Source organism: Cyanistes caeruleus, chromosome 11 (assembly GCF_971803275.1).
Source record: "Cyanistes caeruleus chromosome 11, bCyaCae1.hap1.1, whole genome shotgun sequence".
NCBI lineage: Eukaryota > Metazoa > Chordata > Aves > Passeriformes > Paridae > Cyanistes > Cyanistes caeruleus.
In genome coordinates, this window is record NC_141711.1 from 5,550,734 (window position 1) to 5,577,626 (window position 26,893).

Sequence of the window (26,893 nt, forward strand, 5' to 3'; positions counted from 1 at the left end):
GCTCTGCTCTCCAGAGATTTTTATATCCCTTTTCCACATTGAATTGCACTGTCCTCTAGTGGGTGTTTTAAGCAAATGTTTTTGTGTTTGTAAATCTTTCATACTGCTCAGATATAGAAAGCTTAATCTTTATTTTCAAATGAACCATAAATGTTATCTGATATAAAAAGATAGAGGATTACAGTAATATTTCAAAACCAAATAAGAAAAAGTTACATTTGACCTGTGGTCCAAGCTGTAATAATACAGAGATCTATAAAAATGTTTGCATCTGACTTATCTGTTGGAGCAGAAGGATAAAGAGTGAAGACACAACCGTGGGCATCTGTCTTTTATTACATTTTATTACTTTGTATTGAGACTTGGATATAATCTGCTTCTTTCACATTGAAACAAATTTGGTAAACTATGAATGAATGAATATTAAACACCAGCGGGCTCGTAGGAAGGATTCAATGCACATTAGACTCAAAGTGAAGAGCTTATGTATCCCATTTTACCCAGTGGTTTGGTTTTTTAATAGTTCTATCTACCTCTTAAAAGGTATTTTTATTTTAATTTGTTTTATTTTTAACTTATTTAATTTATTTTATTTTATTTTATTTTATTTTTGACTTATTTTAATCTTATTTTAACTGGGATTTCCTGGGATTTGAGGTGTAAAACATCTCTGAAAATCAGAATGGGAATATGAAAAGTTTTACATGGCAGTGATTGTCAGACTCCTGGATGTTTGCAGTACTGGATGTCTGGACCCAGGTGTAGGTGGCAGCACCTTGGCTTTCCCTCCATGGGCTGGGAATGCATCTGGATCTTCACTGCTTGTGTTCCAGCATCCAGCAATGTGAGCATCCCCCCAGCCTGTGACATGTTTCAGTGGTCTGAGATACCATCCTTCCACTGCTCTTTATTCTGTTGAAGGGAGGAAGAGGGAAGAAACAAATGCCTGGCAGTGAGCTGCCAACTTGCTTTTCTTACTTATTTCCTGGCAATTTAATGACTTCATTTGGTAAAAGAATGTGCTTTTGTAGACACAGAATATGACTCTGCTGACCAGAAAGACTGGGAGACACAATGCATGTTTTAACCTCAAGAAATGCTAGGAACCTCCAGGCAGGAACATGTTTGCCAGCTGTACCATGCAAACCCACTGTCTTCCACATAGATGTGCCCTGTGGCATCCTGGAGAGGAAAACTTGACTAATATCATCTGCTTTGGACTGTCTGGGTACACTTCCAGCTGATGAAAGAGCTAGGAGGGGTCAATAAATTAATTCAGTTTGCTTGAAATAAAAGGTGGGGTTTTTTCAGACTTCAATCAGACAAACCATGAGCATGTTCTTTGCCAGTGCAGCTTTTAATGTGCTGCAGATGTAGTTTTACTGACAGTTGCTGAATAGCTTGTTTTCATCTAAAATATACGGATTGAACTTCAAAGTCATAATTTCCTGCAAGGTCAGAGATTATATTGGTGATTTTATAATATTTATAGTTCGCTCTGTGAATGGTCATGCATCTGTGTGAAAAGATGTGTACAAAGCCTCAAGGCATGCACGGGACACTGTGAATAATTGGAAATTGTCCCAAGTCTTTGATGTCATCAGATGAGATAATGTGGGGAGGCTTGTGAAAAAGGTTCTCAGAAATACAGGGGCAGAAATTAGGGACAGCAGAGGGGTTGTTTATGGGCTGGAGTGGGAGAGGGAAAGCAGGACAACTTCTTTATGGGGCTGCCCATGTTTGGGTCATCTCCTCATGAGGCTGATGAAACCTCAGTTCAACTTCATCCATGTTTGGATGTCTGCTTTATGTGAGATTCAGAGTTTGCCTTGCAGGAAGGACCTGTTGGTGCTGCAGCACATTGTAATCCTACACCTGCTGTAGTTGTTCTGTGGTGACAGCAAAAGTGGGAAATCAAAGAGGAACAACAACTTGCCAGTGTCAAGCTTTTGTGCTCCATCTTTTGGCGTGCTGGTGTGGTTGGTGCAGGCTCAGAAGGTCAGCAGAGTGAGAAGCAGCAGCTGCAGACAGCCAAGACATCCCCAGTATGGATTTATAGATGGGAAAGGTGAAATGCCTTATGGTGCTGCCTCTGTTCATCCTTTGAGTGTGTGATGATCACATCTCAGCATGCGTTCTGTTAAGGCTGGGAACATTTTTAGAGAAAATATTAATAATAAGAGAATATAATAAATGCACACACACACACACTATCTGATTTTAGAAAGCAGCCAGCTATGCTAAAGCTACTTCTGCTCTACCTGAAATGCTCTTAGTTTTGTGGAACCTGGCAGCCTTGTGGAACATGTTGGTGATCCAATGAAATTCTGGCAGTAATCTCCTAACACCATTACTTTGGTTACTACACAGTTACATTTATTTGCAGTGTGGGGCTTTTTTGGTGCCAAATATTCAAAGCAGAATTGCAGGCTTTGTCAAGGATGACTTTACCAAAAAAGTGATTGGAAATTAAAACAATTCATTTTAGTAATAAAGTGACATAGATTTTACATAGATACAGATATCCATAAATATATCTACTTTCATATCTAGAGAAAATACTCTGTGTCTGCATAGCTGTTCATACAGCACTTAGGAGCTGTGGGATTAATGGCTGTTCCAGTATTTGCAAAGATTTAACACCACATCTGACATGAAAACAGTGACAGTGCAGAACTCAGTTTCTATTCCTTTGGCTTTCCAGTATTGGTGCTGAGGCCTGGGAGACTGTGGGGTTTTACCAACACTGGTGGTGATCTTTCCATGCCATTGTGGGTTCCCTTATTTTTCCAGAGGAATCCATAATCAGTTGCAAGTACATTTTGTGGGGATTTCACATTTGTCAGTTGTTTTGCTGCATTCAAAATTGACCCATGGATATGCTACTACCTTTTGTTTCCTTAGTAATGTTGCTGAAATTAAAAGGAAAAACATTTATAAGGCATTCTGGTAGTTAAAAATGGTTATTAGAATAATGATGCTATTTAGTAACCTGTCTTGTATGCAGGCAGTTTGCCCTCTCCTTGATATATCTAATAGTCCATAGGCATTAGATGCTGAGCTTGTGGATATGTAATGGTTCTGATATGCTACAGGAGGTTTATTTTTCTCACAGACTTAAATAATACAGAGATAGTGCATTCTCTGTGCACATGAAACACTGAAACATCCACTGTGTCTGAATGCTAAAGTTCTTTCAGCTGGAAATGCAAGATCGAGTCAGGCTACAGAAGCATATATAAACAATGTTCACAGATTTCAGCAGAGTTAAAGTGAATCTCAGCATCATTTGAACTGATCTTCTGGCTTATTTGGAAGATTACGATAAAACCCAAGATCGAATTCCCTACCTGATTCAGTTTCTTATTGATTGAATCCTTTTAGACTCCTCTCTAATTTAACAGTGTATTTTTATTAAAGCCAAGCACACAAACATCAATTATCCAAGCTGCATCTAATTTCCTTCATTTTTTTTTTTCCTTTTGCTGCCAATGGATTAGAAGACATGATTAGAATTCAGCTTGAAAGCTGAAAAGCAGATCCCTAAATGAAAAAGTCTGCACTAGGAATTAAAATATCTGTAGTGGGCATAAAATCCTCCTCCTTATCTCTAATAATGTGAACACACTTGGTTAAGTTGATCTGTCACGTGTCTGGTGCAATGTCCCTGAATTAGATGGATGTATTAGTAAGGGTGGAGTGCTGTCTGTGGCACTGTTAGAATCCATCACCAGGATGTTTTAACACCAAAGTGTTTTGCATGGAGAGATCTGGGACATAAGGGTTAATGGGTAAGAGTTGGAAGGGCCCTGTTTTTCCTCTTGGGTTTTAATTCCTAACACCAGGAATGTTTGTGTGTGCACAAGCAATGGGAGCAAGGCAGAGAAGGGGCCTTCTTTTGGTAGCTTCTGCAGGGTTAAGGATTTTATAACACAGAGGTGAAATAAATAACTTCAATGGCATCACCAAGTGAAAATCCAGAAAACCCTTAACTGGTAAATGCATGTATTTAACATGACTGTAAGGAAGAGTTATAAAATCAATTAAATTGTATGTTCTTGTTTGACTGGGTTATAAATTTCCTTCTGGTGCCTGTGCTCTGCCTGGGATGATGAAGCCATACCATGAGCCATACACAGGCTCCATGAACTGCAAATGCATCATCTTTTGAGCAACCTGGCCTAGTGAAAGGTGTCCCTGTCCTATTGGAAGTAAAGCATTTGTTGAGATGCTTTGTTTTCCTTTCGTACTGTGGATGGCAGTGCCAGTGCTGAGCTCTGCATGTGTGAGTGCACATCACAGGAGTTAATTGTCACATTTTGTCTGTGGAGAGATATAAAACCTGATTGTGCAGAGCTATAAACGTGTGTAGCTGCAGGGAATTTTCCTGGTGCTGGTATGAGCCTGGCTACCTGGAGCTGGGCAAAGTGAATCCCTTCCTCTGGTGCAGTGAGTTAAGCATAATTGCAGCTGACATCATGCACCAGTGCAGTGCAGTGATATTTCATTCCTTCACACCTAATCCCTTCTTTATCCTGTTTTGAGTCAACACAAGTCTGGCAAAGCTTGTTTGTGACACCCAGAGAAGCTTCTTGTAGGGCACCCCAAATGTTGTGGATTATCCCCAGTGTGGAGTGAGGAGCAGCAGGGCTCATCCCTGCAGTGTCATCCTCCAAATGATGAGCCATGGTTGGGAGCCTTGGGCTTGGCTTAGTATTATGCTACCTTCCCAAGTGGAAAGAAATCATATTAATATCTTTTATGTGTTAATGTCTTGTATGTTGTGAAGGGCAATTTAATTGGGTGGAGAAACTGCAGTTTCCACAAACTGATGAATAGCAGTTTTTTGAGGTTATCAGTTAACCTGTTGTAATGAATGCTCTTCATTACATGCCTCTCCTTGTTAATTAGAAGGGATTTTTACTCCTCTTTATCAAGTCAGGGCAAGTATATTAGCTTTCCTCTGTCGTGCTTGTGATAAAGTGAAGATCCAGATTGTTTTGTGAAGTGTCCACATGAATATTTCATTGCATGTGCATCACAAATTCATACCCTGTGTTTTCTGAGCTCTGACCTCTGATGATTATTCATTACATTTTAAAAATAAACAAACTATAGAGTGTTTAAGGTCTTTTTATTTATGTTTATAGGTAAAAATTCCCCTTTTTTTTGTAAATTAATTATGACATTAATTACCATGCCAGTTTAGACCAAGACAATTAATCACTGCTGTACACTGGAGCAACAACAGACTCAGACTCAAGTTCTCTGAGTGCAGAGGTGAGGCTTGTACCTTCCATAAATGAGAATGTGCCTGACAGAGGGAAATTAGTATCCTGGTTTGGATCTTTTAGATGTGTTTATTTAAAAAACAAAGTCAAAACATAAACACGACCTCACTCAATTCCTCCTTGGTTTCTTTCCTACAGGTTGAAGCAATCCTTGTGAACATCTTTGGTGGGATTGTGAACTGTGCCATCATAGCCAATGGCATCACCAAAGCCTGCCAAGAGCTGGAGCTGAAAGTGCCTCTGGTGGTCAGACTGGAAGGTGAGCACTGCTGGATTCACACCACAACCACCCCTCAGGTTCTCAGGAGTTCACTCAGAATTTCTTCTTCTCCTAAACAGCTCAGTCTCACACAACAAGAACATGTCCGATTCTTCTGCCATAGCACAACCTGAAGTCAATAAACTCATATTTCTGCATTTATGGTCCCTGATGGTACTGGAAGCAATCAAATTTTGCAATGGAAGTGTTATGAGTTTGCCTGTAAGATTTGCAGTGCACATAGGAATTATTTTGATGCAAGTTTATGCTTACTGGAAGGTTATTTCTTTTCCAAATTTTTTTTTTTTTTTTTGGTACTGAATGCAATTCCATTATTGCTAAACCTGCAGCAAAATATAGTTTTCTTAAATTTACACCAGTGCCATAATTAAAAGAAAGATGTTAGAAAACCATATTTTTGAGAGAGAAATTACCGTAATGTGTTCCGCCCAAACCCCCAGTCCAGCTAAAATCCAACAAAAACCAGAAGATTTGGTAATGGTAAGGAATATTTTTTCTTTAGTGCATCCAACATTGTTTCACAAGAAACAAAAAAGCCATAGAGAGGGGAGGACAAGAACTCTTTGGCAGCTACAGACTTTAATGGCAGTTTGGTGTGGAGTTCTGCCTCTCATTTCTGAGAGGTGCCCTGAAGGAGGGAGAGTCTTCTGCCACTGAGTGAAAAGTGCCTTGATTGCAATCAGCACACAGCCCTGGTAAACTGAAAATATTTCTTCTTGGCCAAGTAGGTTTGGAAAACAGAGAAATTTCTGGGTGGGTTTTACGGCCTCTTACTCAAAACCATCCATATTCATGTTTGTGTGTGTGTAAAGTGCATAAAATGTCCTGTCATTCTGCATTGGTGATGAAAGGAGGAAATGCATCCCTTTATGGACCTGAGATGCAATACTGAGGTGGTTTTTCACACTGTGATAGAAAGGGGAGGAAAATATGTTCTGAATACATCAAGCTTTTTACTTTTCAAAAATGACCCTCACCAGGATTCCTGAGGATGCAGAGTACCCACAGAGCCCTGTGGTTAGGGGGATGCTCCTTTTGTGTTTCAGGAGAAAGCAGAGCTTTACTCTCCCTCATTCTCATGCTGCACTGCACGTGCTTCCATGACTTCTGCTGTGGTGAGTGCAGGGAAGTTTAAATACCCTAAAATGGATTTTAGAAATAAATTGTGAAAATTTTTTTTGGCTGGTTCAGCACCAGTCAACACCTTAAGAGACTGAGTAAAAAGTTTAATATGGATGAAGGAGAGAGTGATGGTTGTTGCTTAGAAGCAGAAAAGTTTCATTATATAAAATCTCATTGTTTATCAGCTCTAGGCAATGTTGTTTCACTTTTTGTCATAGCAAAAAAACTTTTCCTGTCTTTCACAAGTGAGAAAAAGTTTATCTGTCAGATCTGTGAGACTTCTCAACTGTTGTAATTGCTGCTTTTTAGGCAAAGATACTGAAAAAGTCATTAGTTCATTCCTATGAACAAGATGTTTCTGTTGTGATACTGCTATAAAAGAAACAAGAGCAATTTGGTCATTTTAATCTGCAGTCTGCTGTCTCTGCCACTGCCTTTGCTTGGCCTTCATGCTGTAATTTTGATAGTTCCATGATTGTACAGAAGTAACAGTGAAAGCCCTGCAGAGGTTCCTGTTCCTCTTGTGCCTGAAACCTTTGAGTCATTTACTGCTCCATCCACAGAGATCGAAGCTGAATCTTCAGAGTGTCAAATACAGACTTAAATGCAAACATCCTTGTGTCACCATCCTCCCAGGACTGCTCACTCTTTCCTAAAGCTGTAATAATGTTTCTCCTAGACTGGCTGCTGACTCTGGAAATGGCAATACCACATTTTCTTTAGGAAGCTCTCTCCCAGAATAATACAGCAAACTCCCACTTTTGCATAATCTTTATCTCAAAAGTTTTTTTAATTCCTCTTCTTATTCCTCATGTTCATCCTAAACAAAGAGCTATGATGTTTACAGCCTTCAGATGTTGTACTTTGGAGCTGTTAGCAAGTCACTGCTGTTTTCTCTGCCTCTTTAATCACCTAACCAAGCAATACATGTATGTTTGGTCCTCAGAAATCAGTCCCTCTGGATCCTTCATTGTTCTTTGAACTCACAACATGTTATTTAAACTTATAAGGATTTTGAATTAATAATGAGCACTGTGGAAGTAATAAGACTACCCAAGACTTTTTAAAACATTGCTGATAACATTTTACAGTTAAAAAAGAGAAAAAGGAACGAGCACTCTTTTGGGTTTCCATTTTGAACATTTCCCAGCAGAAGGTTTCTGATTATTCCCATAAATCTAACAGATTTGTGACCTGCACTTTAAAGACTTTTTGCCCACATGCACTGTACTACAAGTGTCTTGATGACTAGAGTTTTAATCAGTCAAATCTGTTTTGATTTAGTAGGATTCTGTGGACAAATCTTTGTTCTCAGTTGTATAATAATTACAAGCCGTTTTACCAGTGGATAAAGGAAGGATTACTCTCCTCTTTGAAAATGGTAACTTTATAATTACATATGTTTGCTTGCCTTATCAGTAGAGAACTCACCAGCTGAGACACAGGATTATTGTTTAAAAAGCTCATGGACAAATGGAAAAACCACATATTCCAGATTTCATCTTCTATAGATAGAAAAGTAACTGCTGCTGGGTTTGTGCAGGATTTTTTTCCCTTTAAAATGTAATACACTTCAGTTAAGTTTTGTGAAAACTGACTAGGAGTGCTGAGGGGAAGCCAAGCCTTGCTTCTCATTTATGTAGCTCAGAGTTAGATGAAAAGAGGGAAAAATAAAAAAGAATTGTGAATTAGATATCTACTTCCTATGCTGGAAAATTGACATTCTCTCTCTTTCAAAAAATGAATTCTCTTCTTGTCTGGTCATAGGGCAAGGAGGACTGGGAGGAATCATAACTACTTAATATGTTGAAATTCAGATAGAAACAAGTTGCTTTTTATTCACATGTCTGAATGCAAAATTTTATAAATTTTTCATTCATGTGATAGTGACCCTGTGTATTCTTCAGAATCTAAAATATTCTAATATCTTCAGAAAGCTTGTACACACAAGTGAATTTTGGCAGGTATAGTTTAGTATGTGTGCCCGGTTTTTTGGTTTTTAGTATCCCAAATTGCCTGTCAAGAGAGAAGAATGGGATATGGCAAAGTCACACTTGCAACTTCATTCAGATCAGCCTATTCAGACACCTTGGGTTTAAACATTCAGCACAAATTTAAATGTGCCCTTCCCTGTTAGGATGTAAACATGAGGCAGAGGGAGAGATTAAAATATTCTTTGGGGCAAGTTTAAGGTAGGAAAGGGCCAATGGAGTGGACAGAATAGAGTTTAATTGTCTCTTACAGGTAGGCAGTGGAAGTTGCTTTACTCTTGACTGCAGAGCCAACAAATGTGAGTTGTGTAAGCCACCAAAACTTTGCCTGTTCCCTACCTAAAGGTCACTAATTAAAGCTTGGCACCAGCCAAACCTCAATTCAAATGTTGTTGAAGTTAACAAATGATGAACTTCAGCCCTGATTATCCAGTACCTGTCTCTGGGACCTGAGAGGCCACGAGTTTCCAGACTGTGGGAGACAGGAATGCATTGCCTGTGTCCGTGCTGGGGGAGATCTGGCTCGGTGCACTCAGCAGTGCAGCATGCCAAATCCTTGCTAGGGATCCTGTAACATGGGCACAACCTGCTCATGCCACGAATAATAATTGACACTGTGCATATTGTGACATTTTTTGTCATAGCAGAATGTTCTGGTTCAATCAGAGTATTTTTATATTATTAATCTATTTGTTAGCACATGGTAAATGTATATAACTGTGTCTTACCCCCTTACAGCTATTTACCTGAAAAGCCAGAAATGGCACTGCAGAATCCTGCATCCTCTCTAACCATCAGCATTAAACAGTGACCATTTAGCCTGTTCCTGATGGGTTTATGGCAGTCCAAGTGAATAAGGGGACATAATCCAAATCCTGCATTAGGAGAATGGCTGGGCATATTTTATTTGATTTTCATTCAACCTCTCACAGTGTGTGGTGGTGTAATCTTACCTCTGGTAGACACATGCTTAGACAGAATATTTATCATTAGGATTTTTTTGGTAATGAGTTGGAAACATTTGCTTTGCTACTGGTAGCAGAGATTTCAGGTCCACAGAAGTGTAAATGTGAGATTGCATTTACACAGGCTGAGGTTGTTCCAGAACCCAGATTTTCAGCAGGAGGATGTTTAGATTACAAAGCCTGAAGGTACATGCTGATAAAATTACATCTTTCCAGGTTTTCTGTGGAGTGTTGTTGACAGTAATATGTGTCAGAAGACAAAAACTTCTAATTAGAAAACCATTCTCTTCATGGAATCCAGTTAAAAAAAAAACAAAACAACAAAAACACACACGCACAAAACCCCTAAACAATAAAACTCAGCAACATCAAAAGCCCCACAGCCTCCAGCCCTGTAAATTTTCACCTTTTCTCAGTTGTCTGTAGGGTAGGTGAAGGGCAGATTATTCTGATAGCCTGGATATGGGAATTCTGTTTACAGTTCTCTGACACCATCCAGTGGCAGGAGGCTAATGCTGGAATAGTGGGATTCTTTATTTGTTTATTTTAACATCTGTTGCAACAAGATGATATTCTTTGTAGATTCCTAAAATGTTTCCAGTGTTTTTGGAATGTTTAATTTTTAATTTTTTTACCTCTGCTTTTAGCAGGCTCATTATAATTTCCATATTCTCCACATAGCTAAAATACTTAATCACAATGAGATAAAAGGCTATCATGAAAAAAAAGGGGAATTACAGCAAAGAAAATGCATTTAGAAAAGTGTATTTAGTTCTATGGCCTGCCTATAAAAGTGTTTTATTTACAAAATAACAAGATGTACTCATACACTTTTGACTGCAGTGAGATTTTTATTTTTTTTTCAGCTTTCATCATTTCATTTCCCTGCATAAACTCCCCCTCCCTTCTCAGGGGCCTGTGTTTTGTATTGATTTTGTAATGTATGTTAGACAAGTGGTGTGGAGAGCAATCAATGCAGTGCAGAACAGATCCAATGTATTGTTCCCTCTCTGACCCATTAGTAAATTAATATTGGCCACTTAGTGAAGAGCAAAAGTTAGTTTTAAATACATGGCTATCACAAACAGCACTATATTTTTTTCTGTGTGGGAAAATTTCCAGGAAAATTTCCCTCTTTCCTTTTTTCTCCTCTTCATAACATTTTGTCTTGTAGAATCCTATTTGAGAGATCAGTACATTCTTGACTGTTTTAAATGTTTATCACATTTGTGTCTAAATAAAAGACAAAACCTTTAAGGCGTGGTGGGGATCACTGTAGGAATGTGAGGAATTCCAAAGTGAAGAGAACCTTGGGAATGGCTTCTGCCTCCCCTGTGCAGAGCTGGGCTGACAAGGAGTAGCTTCCACATTATGTTATATAGGAAGCTTGAACAAAAATCAAATATTATGCTCTTTTTTTGTCCATAATATTTTTTTTTTCTGTAGAAAAAGTTCTGTACAGTTCTGGGTGTTACTAAGCAACCAAATCCCCCTTCTGTCAAAGATTTCAGATGTCTTTGACCTTCCTACACAAACCCTACAGCGTGTCCTCTGCACAAGGATGGCAAGCATGACCTGTTCTGCCAGTGCCTTTGCAGAGGGAGCAGATGGGGTCCCACGTTCCTGTTCCTGATCCTGCCTCTCCCATCACAGAGTGCTGTGGCAGGGATGTCTGCAGTCCCTTTCAGAGCCAGGAGTGGCAATCCTGACTTGAGCATGCTGATGAAACAGGCTTTTGAAATGCTCTGCTTCTCTGGTACCATTTCAGATGTTTTATGAAGTCTGAAAAAAAAAAGAAAAAAAAAATTTAAAAAGTCATCCTTTAAAATGAGCATTCTGGAAGTTGCACAGTAAAGAGTATGCTTCTTGCTTGGTTAATAATTAAGGGTATAATTAGTGTATAGCTCCAAATATAATTAAAATTCATTTTGCTAGGTCTAGGAATTACAAAGTAATTAAGCATTTTGACATGGCAAATGAGCAAGGAACATGACATGGAGGAGGAGGATAGAAATGATTCTAAAGAGGATCAGCTCGGGGTGCTTGTGCTTGTGACTAGTGTGTGATCCCAAAGTGTGGATTCTGCTTCCTCAGTAGGATGTCTGACTCCAGGTTCTTCTGTGGTGCAGAGCATAGCAGTGATCAAAAGTGTCACTTGGTTTTGCTGCAGAAAGCTCTGGAGAATTCAGATTTTCTGTTAGTCTTACTTTTCCAAAAAGAATGAGATCGACTAAATGGGAAGGTGATGCTCTTGTCTTTTAGAAAAGTATGAAAAGTGGGGAAAATGTATTTTCCTGAAATTTATCTTTTCCAGTTTTGGATTTTTTTCCTTTCCTGTGCTTTAGTCTATTGACTGAGGTTGAGCTTTTTCCATACAAACTGGAGCCCTTGTGCTGTGTAATCACATATTCTCCTTGAGCTGGGGTGGATGTGGCACTCAGTTTATTGGTGGTTTATTGGTGGGTTTGGCAGTGCTGGGTTTCCAGTCATACTCAGAGATCATAAGGGTCTTTTCCAACCTAAATGTTTCTGTGATTACAATAATTTAAGCAGCAGAGGAGGGATTGGTGTCATGCTGAATACTTCGGAGACCTTGGTACTCCCTGTTTTTAATAAAAATGCAAAAGCATATTCAGGACCAACTTAACCCCAAATAAATTTTGAGGATTACCCAAATCTTTGCCTTTCAACAGCCCATTTTGCAGCTTTCAGTTATCACAGGTGAATTTTAGTTATTGTTGACTCACTGATTAGCTGTAGCTGATTGTGGCTAATAAATGCTTTAAAGAGAGCCTGGTACGTGGTCCATTATCCAGTGCTCTTGCTGGATGTCCCTGCTGACTCTGGGGGATGCTGCATTGACCCTCCAATCTTCACAAAGCCCCTGTTGTGCACACAAGTGCCATTATCAGATTGCATTATCTGTCACAATTGTCTCTGGAATTAAGAGCTCCTTCTCAGCTGAGTCTAAGGCACTCGTTTAATCTGTTGCTAAACTGAATTGATGTGTAGTTTGAGGCATCACCTGATTTTTCAGAGATGTGCTAGATGTTCATTTATTCATTAATATTAATTACTAATTATAGTCAGTGTTCTTTTTTAGGAACAAATGTCCAAGAAGCCCAGCGTATTCTGAGTGAAAGTGGACTCCCCATCACATCTGCCAATGACCTTGAGGATGCAGCAAAGAAGGCAGTGGCAAGTGTGGCCAAAAAATAACACCTTGAAGATTATTCTCATGGAAAGTACTTGTGTTTCACAAGGCATCATTCCTGCTGCTGTTCCAGAGGATTAATGGAGTTCTCCTAAGCAGTCATCAGGCTTGGCTGACAATAATTGATATAATAATACAATAATATCAATTATTGTCATCTAATAAAATAAATAACAATTGGAGATACGTGGCCAACCCAGGCCATAGGCTTGCAGGTGGGGCTTCAGAAATTTTGCAGCTACAGTGTTCAGAAGTTTATATGTCTTTATCTAAGTTTGGTAATTTTGTTAGTCACAATTGTAATAAGTAATACTTCAGCTCTTTTTTGTCTCTCCTTCCAGAATTGTCACTGATAAACTTATGATAAGACAAAATAAGTAATAATTGACTTTTGTCAACAGAATTGTTCTTTAATCAAACACTTTCAGGTCACCCATTTCACAGTATTTTCATTCATGTTTTTATATTGTAAAGAGCAAACTAACAGTGGGTTTATATTTTCTATGAACTTTTACAATAATGTAAAAAGCTGTGCTTACAATCCTATTTTTATTCAAATGAATGATGTTTATTTTCTTTTTTTGGAAATCGCTGTCTTTGCCTTAAGATGATTCTCTTTTGTTGATGCCAATGGATACCTCACAGTAGAAAAAGGCATTGAGTAGCTGGTAGTGAAAGGAACTCCCACTCTTACCGTGCCTATAAACCACTGAAATGTGATTCATTTATTTTCTAGTTTTTGGAAATGCCCTGCTGTATGTCCAGGTGTAACAATGCCATACAGGGGCTCCAGGAGGATGTTTCTGCCACTAAAGAAATGGCTGCTAACTTTTTTTAAATAACCTCTTTTGTGAGAATGTCACTGCTGTGAGGTTCTAAAGTAAGATGAGAAACTGAAGCAGTTTTCTCTCAGGAGCATGCAGAATTGTTCATCTGATTTAAATTCCAACAACCATTTCTAATTTATTGGGAATAAAACACAAATGAACTTTTCAATTTTTAAAGTATTTGACTTCGCAGGCATCAGTAAAATTATGTATAAGGAAAAAAACCCTAAGTTTCAGTACTCAGATATTGACCAAGATTCATTTTGATTATATACTCTTTTGCAGCAGTCAAAATTCAAGCTGTTAGTTACACAAATCATTCATTCAGGGAACAGAAGGCAATACTAAATATCTTGTGTAACTAAAGAACTTCGTACAAATCTCGCTCTGCCCAGGAATTATGTGCTGAAAATCGTCAATAAATTTGAACAGTGAACAAATGAGGGGATATTATGATCTGGAATTGTAAAAGGGCAGAGATATAAAAATTTGTGAAATAAATTCCTAATTGTGATTTTTTGAGCAGCTCTAATCAATACCATGTTCTGCTTAGAAAAATGTAAATAAATTTTTCTTGACATTTCCATTAAAACTGTCACATTCAAAATAAATTATCTGCACTAATCTTTGGCTCTTGACACAAATAGTGCAGATAGGTTGCTATCATCAATTCCTGCAGGTTTTTCCTTCTCCATTCCTTTCTCTACATATTGCTCAAGGAAAAAATGTGACCATTAGAACAGCAATAAATATGCCACTAGGTCTGTAGTTATTGACAGAATGAAGGAGAAGGGTATCGTTAGCAGCTTTCTTGAAGGTGCATAAAAGCCACACTGCTCTGAAGGAAAAAATGTTTACCTCACCACGATAAATAAAAGAGTCACATTCTATTTTAATATATTTTAATACTGGAAAGATAAGATTCTGTGGAAGAACTGTTTGTGAAATGCTGTCACACACTGTGTCTCTAACTCTGGTCTCAAAACCATCCACTCTGTGTACACAATTATTATTTTGCAAAGGTTAATACTGTGTACACCATTTTGTCAAATAAATGTAAAAATGAACAAGTTTATTGATTTTCTTCTTACTGTAAAATAGAAAATGTTTAATTTGCCTGTGCTCTTACATTCAGCATTTTTTGACAGGTGGGTGAAATCATATGCATTGGGATTTAGTTTCAATTGGGTGATACTGCTATACTCCAACATATTTGCCTTTTACCTAAAAATGTAGATCATTTTATCTCTATATATCTTTTCTTATATGTATGCCAATGACAGTACATAAAAGTTTTATTCCTCTTAAGCCATATACAGAATGGAACAGTACAATTTTAATTTTTCAGATGTAATATGGAAAATTCCCTAAGCTCTGGTTTGGTGTCTTTGAAGGTTTGGTGTTTCACAGGCAGTGTGCACTGTAACCAGAGGCTCACTGTGGTGATGTTTTATTTGTATGGATCATTTCTCTCCATGTGCAAATGTGCAAAGTTGGGTTTGGTCTCCCCAGGAAAAGCATTTTTTGTTGCATTTTCCCCACACAAACTGAACAGCAGCATAAGCAGTGGGTAAGTTCCAGCTAATCCCCTCTGTGAAAGCTTTAAGTGGGATTTAATTAGCCTTTAAATCTGGAAATTTCAATCTGTATTAATAAAACTCTGTAGGACGGGACACTTTGGAAGGCAAAACAGGAGGAAACTGTTAATGCTGACATTGTGTTACATCTTTAACAAGATGCCTTTAAATTCTCACAGCAGAAGTGTAACAGCTGGGAGTTCTGCAGCAATGTCCTTAAGGAGCACTTATTCCCCTGTTTGTCAGGGCTGTGCCTCCCTGCATCGGGCAGAGCAGCTGGTGTCACTCAGAATTGCTGTGATTGGAACAGCATGGCACTGCAAATCAGTCGCCACAGGAGATGCCAAGCAGGGCTCCCTGCCCTGCCCTCCGAGCTGAGCTCTGCCCATGGCCTGAGGTTTCAGCACCTACAATAACATCCTCTGCTTCTTGCGGGTCAGGCTGGCCTGAGGCTTCCCCCTTGCTGGGAGCTGAGCCCAGGACTGGCTGGGTGTACTAAGGGTGGCCCAAAACACAGGACTGAGCAGCCTCACTGGGCTAGGGGAGCCAGGAAATCTGTGCACAGAGCCAGGCAGTGGCCAAACAGTGTCCTAGAGCAAAAACTCAACTTACAGAAATCCCCAAGCTTTCAAAGCTTAGGGCTTTATTACATGGCATGTAGAATGCCAGTTCTCTGCTGCTGTAAGCCTCAGCTAACTGAGATTTCATTCCTTGTTTTTCTTCTTGCTGCCTTTCAGGAAATTAATTGGAGTGTGTTGTAGTCAAGGTCAGCTCTAGCACGGCTGAAGAGGGGCAAAGAAGGTCATTGCACATTTCAATTTATCATCCAGCTTCTTTCCCCTCCCTCTTCTAAACTTACTGGTGTTTTTCCCCACTTCTCCCCACACTCAGCTCACTCCCTGTGTTTCCTCACTGCTGTGGTGCTGTCCTCAAAACTGGCTGAGCCCTTGGCACTGGGTTTTGCTGGGTTTGTGTGGCTGGGCTGGGGCTGCAGGAGTTGTGTGAGCAGCCAGCTGGGAGCTGGGCAGGCTCTGCTCAGCCTGTCTGGCACCAGTGGCAGGATGCAGGTGGTGCACACCAGCCTGAAAACCATCCTGGAATCCTCTCAGTGCCACTGCTGTCCCCAAAGGCAAAGAGCTCGAGCTCCACACTCATTTGTGTGGGACAGGGATTAAAGAAGGAGCAGGAATGAGCTGAGGAGTGTCTGACTTGCCTATTCTGGGGTGCTCTGAAACAGGACTGAGCTTTTGAGGCTGTAGAAAGACATGTTTGGAATAAATGAGAGGAGGGGAAAGCTTGGCACCCATGTTAAGGTCTGTTTCAAAGCGAGGAGCAGTCATCCCTGCAAGGAGAAATTGTCTCCCCCAGTTCAGCGTGGCCAGGACAAGCAGTGAGGAGCTTTGGCTCTGGTAAGGGACACTGAGGTCAGACTTGTAGGCATGGGGTAAGCCAAGGGATGGGCTGTGAAATCAGCAATGGATGTGTTTTAGAGTTAGGTGAGCATCTGTCAGGGATGGCCTAAGGAGAGTTGATTCTTGCCTCAGGGCAGAGGGATGGATGAGGTGACCTTCCAGCCTGATTTGATAGGATTTAATGCTTGTTGGGAAGGTTCTGTTTTCTTTTTTTCTCCCTAACTTGTAGGTATAGGGATGAAAAAGGAAGACAGATCTGGTGGATTCTTGAAAGAAACTGTTTTTAATTTAGTCACCAAGAATGATCTGCAGCTGCCAGGGAAATGAAAAGCAGATTATGCAAACTCAAGACTTTTCCTAACAATGGGAGCAGTGTTATTGCAATGCATAAAGGGCTGAACAGAGAATTAGGGGTATCTATCAACTTTAATACATTTAATTTAAAAAGGAACAGGTTGCACCAACAATTTTTTTCCTACTTAATGAGACCCATTCATAAGTAGAATAACAGGATTTGCCTGTCACCCAGAGGAAATCATGGCTTGTGTATTTGTACTTTGGTGCAAAACTTGTGTTGATCGCAGTGATTTAAAACTTTTTCCAGCCCAGCTGCAGTCAGTTTGATGTCAGGATCCTTTCATCTGGAGACAGATGCACCCTTGGTAGAATCCTCAACACGTCTGTCTTTGTTCAGTCTCACAAAGTACCAGCTAAAGATTAAAAATGAAAGTATACATGGATTATTGTGTGTTACTCCTCAGAGATAGCTGCTGTGGGGTAAGATTTGACTTATCCAAGACCTGGTAGCAGATTGCAGAAGAATCTTTGGTGTATATGTGAATTTGGCCTTTGGCATTTCTGTTCTGCCCATGTTGGTGGGTGCTGGGTAGTGTAGGGACAGGGACCATTGCACAGCACGGGGTGCTCCCCATGTCCTCTTCTACAGGACTGAGAGCACTGAAGAGGGAAAAGGGTTTCTGTGTCTCTTGGATGAGTGTCAGGCTGGAGGCAGGACCTGTGTCCATTCTGGTGTGTGGATAGACAGACACAGGCTTCTTCCACTGAGTTCCCCCTGCCACATTCTCTTTCATAAGCCTTTCTTTCATCTACCTTGATGGGCAGGCAGAGGGCAGAAAGCCAGGGAGCTCCCAGATATGGCAGCAGGATCCTCACTGGGCCTTGGGAAGGGCTCTGCTTCTCATGCCTGCTGAACCTCACTCTGCCTGCAAGGAAAATCCTCCATACTAGAATTGTGATGGATTCCCACATCTGCCCCGCTGCGGCCTTGGAGCCCTCACACATCATCAAGAAGGAGAAAGTAAGAGCAATGCCATGAGGATAATATTCCCTGGTACAGAAGATGCCTCATTCTGAACCTCCTTGTGTTTCAAAGATAGGGGAATAGCCTGGCCCTCAATTCACAATTAAATCTCTGCTAATTTTTAATGAAATCTAACAGAGATAGCCAAGCCTGGAGAGAAGGAAGCATCTGACAGAAATAGGTTGCTCCATGAATTAAGTGCTGTTGGGATGTGCAGCATGATGGGATTTGGAAACTGGGACCTTTGTATTTACCAGAGCAACTCTTCTGAATGCACGGATGAATGCAAGCAGGTCATCATCAAGGAGGTGACAGTGACAAAGTATTGGTAAGCAAATCTGGGAAAGGAGGGCTCAGAGAGATCAAGTGTAAGAAATTTTGCATTTGTCTAGATACAGAGGTGAGGAAATGAGAAATTTGATCTTTCTATTATAATCGACATAAAGAATTACAGGGCAGCCAAAGGCCACACAGCTAAACAAAGCTGTTCCCTTTAAGTTTATTTCAAATGTCTCTCTGCTTCATCACTGTGTCCTTCAAGACCTTCCCTCTGTAATTGCATGTGGCAGCCTCTTTAGAGCTAGGTGCCGACTGCTGCTCCAAAACAGAAACAAAAAATAACAGGCAAGAAAGGGCATTGCAGCAAGTCCTTAGGACGGGTATTGCTCCTTTGTTTCACCGTGGGGTCAGTAAAGGGGGGTAGGAAATGCCATTTAGTTCAGGGGCACTGCTCTGTTTGACTTCCTGACCGAGTGTGGGCCAGCACTCAGCAGCTCAACCCGTGTAACAACTCTCCTTCCTTGAGCTTCCACTCAAAACCCTGACCCTGGAGGCAGCACAGCTGAGCAAGCAAAGGGCATTTGCTGCCCTGCCTTACCTGGCTGCCTGCTTAGCAAAACCGGCCTTGAGGCCCAGCAGTGAGGGACCAGAGGCCTCGTTCCAGGGGGATTGGCAGCAGCGTGGAGCTGATCCGCCGTCACTGTGATATCCTGGGCTGGGGGGGAGCCAGTGCTGAGCAAAGAGCCCCCTGCAGCTGTGGGGGGACTGCTGCCCTCCAACAGGAGCCCAAGGAGCAGCAAAGGCTCGTCCTGCCTCTGGCACCAGCGCTGAGGGAGATGGGCTGCGCGTGGGGAACGCAGAGCAGCGCTGGCCTGCCCTTGTGGCCTCTGTGCCGTGCTCAGACAAGCTCAGACTTTCCCAGGAAGGTATGAATCTTTTCTTTGTCATCAACAGATGTCTAAAACCCTCTGGCCCTGCATAGGTTGTCCTGACTTGTCCCTGAAATGGGTGCCAGGGAAGTGGCCTGGTGTTGGCAGCTCTGTGCAAGGAGTTCCTGGAGATATTTGGGCAAGATGAGCTGTGGGCTTATCCCTCCCTTTTTTCCTTACAGTGAAGTGGGTGATTTTCTCTCTGCCCCTTTTGTTTTTTCTCTTTCTGAGGCAGACATGGGAATAAGGTCCTTTTAGGAATTCTGGTTGCAGCATTCCTTTCTGATGTCAACAGAAATTATTAGAGCTTGCCCAAATAATCCAGTATTAATACTAAGGCAGACGAACTCCCAGTATTTCTCTTGGACTTTCTTAATCCTCCTCATTCACTGAAGTTCAGCTTCATTGATTAGCACTGCTCAGCCTAAATCTTGTGTTCCTGAAGTGCTGGAAAGCCCTCAGTGCCAGAGCCTTTTTCTGCTGTTTTCCCAAGTGATTTTTCCCATATTGTACAGCAGGAGGAATGTCATACGAGGATGTTAATCCCTTTTGAGCTGTGCTCTAAACAAGTATGTGCAAAACACAGGGAAAATGAAGCAATACATTATTTTGCATTTAATTTTCCATACCTATTGTCTTGTAGCCCTGGTGGAATGCTTGACATAACACACCTCCACAGCTTGTCCACTGAACATCTGTCAGTCAGTCCTTACATTCTCTTCAGAGAATCCTCAGAGCAGAAAGTAAATTTTCTCAGACTTGCAGAATGTCACTTGCAAAAGAATGAGTCTTTTTTCTGTGTTTGCCGTGGTGGGAGCAGGACACTGCTGTTTTCATTCCAGTGTTCAGAATGCTCAGAGTGCTTCCTCATCAAGACAAAACTCTTGAGAGCAACAGCAGAGCAGCGTCACTGTCAGTCATCCTTGTGCCCAACTCAGCCCTGAAGCTCCAATCCTATTGATTTCCTTAACAGAAAGCCATCTTGATATTTTCTCCCCACTATCATCTGGATCATATTCATTGAAGAAATTCCTGCTCTTAGACCTGAAGGATTCTCACTGTCATGCTCCACCTGCTGAACCTGGCTTGTTCTGCATGACAGCTGCATTGGATTTTCACGTTGGGAAATTCCCATCTCCGTGTCATGAGGCTGCCCTTTGAAAAGAGCTCCCTTTGAAAGGACACAGAGGCACCTGCCAGAGCAGTGCCTCCTTCTGACAGTTGATTTCAGGTTTAATGATTGAGCTTGAGCTTTTTCACTTCACAGCTTAAGTTCTTCCCCAGTTGTTTCCAGATCTTTCAAAGATCTGAAAATGCAGCACCAGCTGGAAAGCTCACGTTTGCAGGACTTGTATGTAGGGTTCCTTTTGTTCTGCTGTCTCTTACTGGTGTAACCACCACACACTCTGTGTTGGAGTCCCTTCTAAGATGGGTATTAAAGGCAGGTGGTTCAGAAAGTGTCTGTATCACTTCCAGCCTTCAGGACAGAGCTGTACAGCTTGCCTATGGTGTCCCAGGATCCCCATCCCTAACTCAGAACATGTGAATCACAATGAAACATTCATTTGGCAGTTCAGGAGCAGGTGCTGCTGTAATGGTTTGCAATAATTCCCATTCACAGAATCACAAAATTATTTGGCCTGGAAAGGACCTTCAAAGATCATACAGTCAAACCTTCCCTGCCAACCATCTTCCACTATCCCAGGTTGCTCAAAGCATCATCCAGCCTGGCCTTGAACACTTCCAGGGATGGGGCAGCCACAGCTTCTCAGGGCAACCTGTGCCAGGGCCTCACCACCCTCACAGGGAAGATTTTCTTCCCAGTATCTGATCTAAATTTAGATTCTTCTGTTTAAAATCTACACTTCCTGATGATTAGCTCCGCTTATCTTTCCTGTAGCCTCCTTTAGGCACTGGAAGGGGCTTTTTCTTGTATATACATAAATGCCATAGCATGATGAAAACTTCAGTGGGAAGGATTTTTCCACAGACTCCACCCCTTCAGTCTTCATTCAATTCTGTCTTTACCCAGAAAAAGAAAAAAAAAAAACAGATGGGTAAAAAAAATAGTAAATATGTCCAAAATACTGTAATGTTTCATTTCTCAGGCCTAAAGCACATGTAAGAGTGCAGGGTGAAGGCTGCCCTCGCAGCCCTGGTGGTTCTGATCTGCTGGGAGATCACTGGGGGAGCACTGGGCTGGAAGCAGTTGCTGTGGCCCCTTGGTTCCCCTCCCTTCCCTGCATCTCCAGACTGGCTGGATGCCAGCAATTAGAAACTAATTGAGAAGCTTTAAAAATGCATCTCTTCCCCATTCCTTCTGCTCTGTTTAATCCTCTGAGAATCCCAGCAGAATTCTCCACAAGGGATTTTGCACCGTGTTGGTGTTAGCTCGGTTTCTGCAAGTTAAAGCAGGTGTCTCAGCAGAGTGGGGCTCTCTGGGGACCTGGGAGGGACTCACTTTTCTTGCTGTTCCCTCTGCTGCTCTGTCCTCCTGGGTGCTCTCTGGGGTGTCACAGAGTGTCCAGGTCCAGTACCTGCATTGTTCTTCTTGATGGGGAGATCAGAGCATGAATCAGTAACGCTGGCAGGCGTTTCTGTGCTTTTCCCTGACCTCAGTTTAATATCGAAATCTGTTGCTATTGACAGCCTGGGAATTTCCCAGAAGCAGAGAAGGTGGCCTCATCTCCTCACTGTCTTCTGGCAATTTCTGTGCACAATACCTGGGTTTTTGCCTCCTTTGCCTGGCAGCGAGGAGCCCTGGTCAGTGACCACCGCTGTACCCAGCAGTAACCAAACATGCAACACTAGAGCCAGGCAGTGCCTTGGGGAACCAGAGATCCCCCTCTGCTTTATAAGTCTTCCCCCTGACCTGTAAACCATTCATTTCTATTATTTCCAATTATTCCTTACTTACAGATGTTTATTCCCTGCATCCAGCAGGGAGTGCAAACAGTCATCCACCCCCTCCCTGCAACTTCTCCCCTGGCTCTGCATCTCCCTCCTGCTCACTCCATCTCCTGGTATCCTCTTGCTTTTGTCTAGGCATTCCAGGTTGCCAAGGGAGGGTCAGGAGTGTGTTGAACCATCGTTTTCATCCTCAGCCTCTGCCAATTCCATGGAGTTTGGGTCAGACCCCACGTTATTGCTGTCACTGCTCTTGTGGGTTTTGGGAGATTTAGCCCAAGGAAGAACTTTTTGAGCACAAGCACTTCAATGCCTGGTAAGTAGAAAACAAGAAGCTGCTTTGCCATTTAGACCAAAATGCTAGCTAGGGGGGAGATGTCTGGAACAGGTTTTGAAAGCACAGAACAGGCATGGCCACCCTCACCCTTGCTCCTCCTTCAGGGTGGCTGCACGGGAGTGCCTGGGATTGTGAGGGATTGTGAGGAAGCAGCTTTGTGTCACTTTGCTTTTTCCCCTGTTTGTTCCAGTTCCCCAGCCCATTTACCAGTGGAGAACCTGTTTGCATGGGTTTAGTGCTCACCTCTGATAAAGCCCATCAAGAGATTTATGAAAGTAATGTACTAACATCATGGTCTGTCAAGTGTCAATAAGCAGAATAAAGCGCTCAGACACTGCAGTTATAGAGAACCAGCAATTAAAGCATTTGATGAAAGTATTTTATGTGGGTATATATTACCATTTGGTTCAATTATTCTGCCATTAAACATTAAGAATAATTGAACCAAATGGTTCCTGATAGAAGGAATACATCTGCTCTGATGAATTCCTGCCAAAAGGCACTTGGAATCTTAGTACAAGCATTTTGTCAACCAAGATAACAGTATTTTTCTCTCCAGCTGAGGGCCTTTTGAAAGCAGGGCTTTTGAATCTTATTTATGACGTATAAATTGGCTAATTTGTTACCAATATCAAACAGCCCATAAGAATCAGGCAGTGTAATAGCTAACAAAATAGTGACAGCTTCATCACTTGCTGACTGCATGGAGTACAATATATGCTCAATTAATAGAGAGAGCAATTATCACAGAAACTGTGAGCAAGAGCTAATTATACAGAAGCCAATCAAAACCAGCCCAAAGCAAGGCAGAATCTATTTCAAGAAACCTGAGATTTATTTTTTTCTCTTTTTACTATTTTTGGCTTTTTTTTTTTTTTTCTGATTTCCATATTTGCCCCACCTCCACTAGAGAAAATCAGAGGTGGCACCAAAAGAAGAATAACTCAGCCAAGTTCCTGTCCATAATGCTGTGGTTCCAATTTCCAGTAGCATAGGTTCCAATTTCTATGTGAAATAGAAAATCACAGTGTTTTGCTGTTTAATCCCATTGCAATTTTGGTGTAACAAGGGATAATAAACAAAACAGAGCTACACCCTTTGCCTAGAGTGTGAGAGACTTGCACCCAGTGACAGATGGGGACAGTTTAAAGGAGATTTAAGAGAAAATAACATCTTGATATGTATTTTGAAAAAAATTCCGTGTTCAAGGGAGTGGGAAGGGAGTGCCCTCTGGGAAGGGCAGCTTTTAATTATAGGATAAATACAGCACTTGGCTTGTTAAATTCCTGATGGTCTCTTAAATACTCAGTGGCTGCTAAAGTGAGAGGTCAATCTCCTGCTTTCACTGAAGCTGAAGGGGAAAAAAATCTATATGAAAACATGGATTTAATTGATTTTCCTTGGCCTTTATTTCCTGTAGCTCTCATACTTTGGGTAATGTTGGTCATTCTTGGAAATATCCAAAAATATGAAGCTGGAGAAATGAAAAAAAAATAAAAAATAAAAAATAAAAAAATAAAAAAAAATATCCCATTAGATGCAAATCATTTGAAAGGCCAAGAATTCTCCCTTGTTTCAGAAACTGAGAATATTTTGAATGATCCTGGTTATATTCAGCAAATTAATAGTCATTCCTGACCATGGGGTTATTTAATTTTCCATTAATGGGGGTTTTAATTAGAAACGTTAATCTTTTACACTACATTTAGAGACCACAAAATTAAAGATAACACAAAAAGAAAATAAAAAAACCAAACAAAAAACCAAAAAACCCTAAACCATTGGAAATCCATGATCTGGCAGCCACACATAGCCTTCTGCTCAGTAGAATCCTTTCTAGAATTAGAAAGCAAATTGTTTTACTCACAGGTGACTAGAAAAGGGACTTGGATGTTTCCCCTCTGAGGACAATAATCTCCTGTTGAAGTACTGTGGTTGAAGATTTATTTTTGCTTTTGAAGATAAATGACCATTTGGAATGGATGTTATTCACTGAAAGTTAGGAAATAACAGTTTATACTGAAACCAAAGGAATATTGTCCTTGTTTTGATTGACTCACATGACAAAACATGAGTTTTCCAGTGGTAGGGCCAATGCCTTTTTTTTTTTTCTAGAATTTTTTGCTGTTGTTGTTGTTTTGTTTCGATAAAAAGACTTTGGATGTATGAATTGTACTCAGCATATGATGTTACATTTTGGAAGCTGCTCTGTGTCCTTTATTGGAAAAGAAGCTTTTGGGTTCTGATGGATTTCGGAGAGAGGTGGAGTCAACATTTTTCTTTCCTCCATTTTTTTTCTTTTTAATTTTATACTAAAGTTATTCCCTGAATTAGCTGGCTGCAAAACCCTCTATCTCACAGCCTGCATCTTTGTGTCCATGTACTCTCTGCTTGGTGAAAAACAAGGTTGTTTACCCCTGGAAGTGATCAATGGCTCCTGCAGACCCCGGCTCAGCAAAGACATCCCACAGCAGGAAACCACTTAAGCATGTGCTTTGCTGTAAGCAGAGATGGAAGGGAGAAGTTGTGCTCCATGAGCAGCAATGGAGAGGTGCTGATGGGTTTTTTAAGTTCATTTTTATCTCTGAGGGGTTTATTAGACTTTCACCTACTTCCAGCTGTATCGTAACCAGCACCCGCAGAGGAGTTCATTGCTCACACCAGCCTGGAAGAGTACCTTGTCCCCCTGGACCTGGTTCTCAGAGCTGTCACCCAGCACTGCTGCTTCAGGATTAGACCCTGGTGCTATTTTTGCTGTAGAACTGATTCTGGTAAGCTGCACCCCTGGCTTAGTGCTGGGTGACCTGACCTGGTGGGAGTCCCCTTCAAAGCTGTGCACACTCCCCGTGCTCTGGCATCCCTCAGAGCACATCCACAGGGCTCAGTGGCTCTCCCAGCCAGCTGAAAACCTGCTCCAGCTCCTGAGATGACTGGGATTTGGGGGATAGCACCGGTGCTGCCCTGTGGCTGAGCTGGCCACTGTCAGCCCTCGAGTTGATCCTGCTGGCTCTGATGAGGGGGTTCTAGCTGGAGTGGGACCAGAGTTCATGGGCTCACCCTGCTGCCATGGCAGGGAAGGAGCTCAGCCCCTTCAGACCTGAGCTCTGCTGTGTCCCTGGGCACTACCAGCAGACACAAAGCTGTGTGGATGGGCAGTGTTGCTCTTAAGAAAGGCACTGGGGTGCTGTGCAGGAGACCTGTCTTTTGTTCGTGGCTCCCAGCCGGTCTCCTGGGGTACCAGGACAAAACCCTTTTTTATTTCTTTGTACCTTAGCTTGCTATCTGTCAAATGACATTGGTTTCTTTTGTAAAACCCAAGGCTGAAGAGTGATATTCCTATTTACTGCTGTATGAAATTCACCATTGTTACCTTATTCAATGTCATTTTTTCCATGATTTAAAAAATACCCTTAGTGGTTGCATTTATTTTCTTCAAACCTTTAGAGCTGTGAAGCCTTTTCAGTTTCTCTGACAGCTATTTAAATCCAGCTTTTTTCAGTTGCTGGTATAAACTTCCAAAGCAGAATAATGTTGGCACACTAAGTTAAATAGTTATTGGATGCTCAATATCTTTGCACTTGCAAGTTCTCCAACAGAACTCCTCTAAACTCCAAAATGAGTTTTTCTCGGTCCATTTATGACTAATCACATTAATCCTCTTCTGTGGGTCTGATGTTGATAATGCAGCATTTCTGTTCTCTTTGTGAGACACAGATTGTCAGAGCAGCAGAGAATGGAATGGATAATAATGCTCCAAAACATTCAGCCCCCTGTTGTACCTCTGCCAACAGAAATTCCTGGGTTGTCACAATTTGCATGGACTATGAGGTTTGCAGTGTTGAAAGGATTGGGAAATACTTCAGCAAAAGCAGAAACAGCTTTTCCCAAACATTTCTTGCCTTGCCTGGTGCCTGGACACAGCTGTCCAGCAGCATTCAGCAGACAGGAGTGGCCAGGGCTGGCTCCAGGCTCCTCTGCAGGCAAAACCAAAGGAGAGGTGAGCCCATGGCAGGGTTTCCTGGGCACAAAAAGGGAAAAGTGCTGTGAGCAGGGAGCAGAAGATGTAAGAAGAAGAAGAGTAAGTGTTATGGGAAGCTGCTGTAACAATTCTTTTATTCCTGGCACATCTCAGAGCTGGTCTTTGCAACTTTCATAGCTGAGAATTTGCAAAGCAGGAACTGAATTTCATTTCTGATTGAAAATAATATTCCACCTGCACTGGGTGCTTCCCCAGATGGGAAAGAACCAGACAGGGCATTTTTCTGCCCAAACCCCAGTTCATTTATCTACCTGCACATGAGCCTCACTCTCAGCAGGCCTTAAAGCTTTGCTGGGTCAGAGCTAACATAAAGCTCTAAGTGCTTTCCAACAAGAAGGGAACAGAATTGTTTAGTCCAGACACTCATTAGCACTGCCACCATTTGTCAAGAACATCTTGCAG

General features: G+C 41.4%; 1 protein-coding gene and 1 long non-coding RNA gene across 4 annotated transcripts in view; both read left to right on the forward strand.

Moving 5' to 3' along the window:
• The window catches only part of SUCLG2 (succinate-CoA ligase GDP-forming subunit beta), a 109,707-nt gene extending 94,947 nt beyond the window's left edge, over positions 1-14,760 (forward strand). For both annotated transcript variants that reach the window (XM_086845807.1, XM_086845806.1), the window contains 2 exons: positions 5,430-5,550; positions 12,753-14,760. In XM_086845807.1, the coding sequence (XP_086701933.1) occupies positions 5,430-5,550; positions 12,753-12,868 (237 nt within the window). In that variant the 3' untranslated portion in view covers positions 12,869-14,760. The remainder of the gene's footprint in view (positions 1-5,429; positions 5,551-12,752) is intronic.
• A 4,146-nt stretch (positions 14,761-18,906) lies between these two features.
• The window catches only part of LOC111934982 (uncharacterized), a 95,128-nt gene continuing 87,141 nt past the window's right edge, over positions 18,907-26,893 (forward strand). For both annotated transcript variants that reach the window (XR_015274939.1, XR_015274938.1), the window contains exons 1-2: positions 18,907-19,205; positions 22,254-22,431. This is a non-coding gene — a long non-coding RNA (uncharacterized LOC111934982). The remainder of the gene's footprint in view (positions 19,206-22,253; positions 22,432-26,893) is intronic.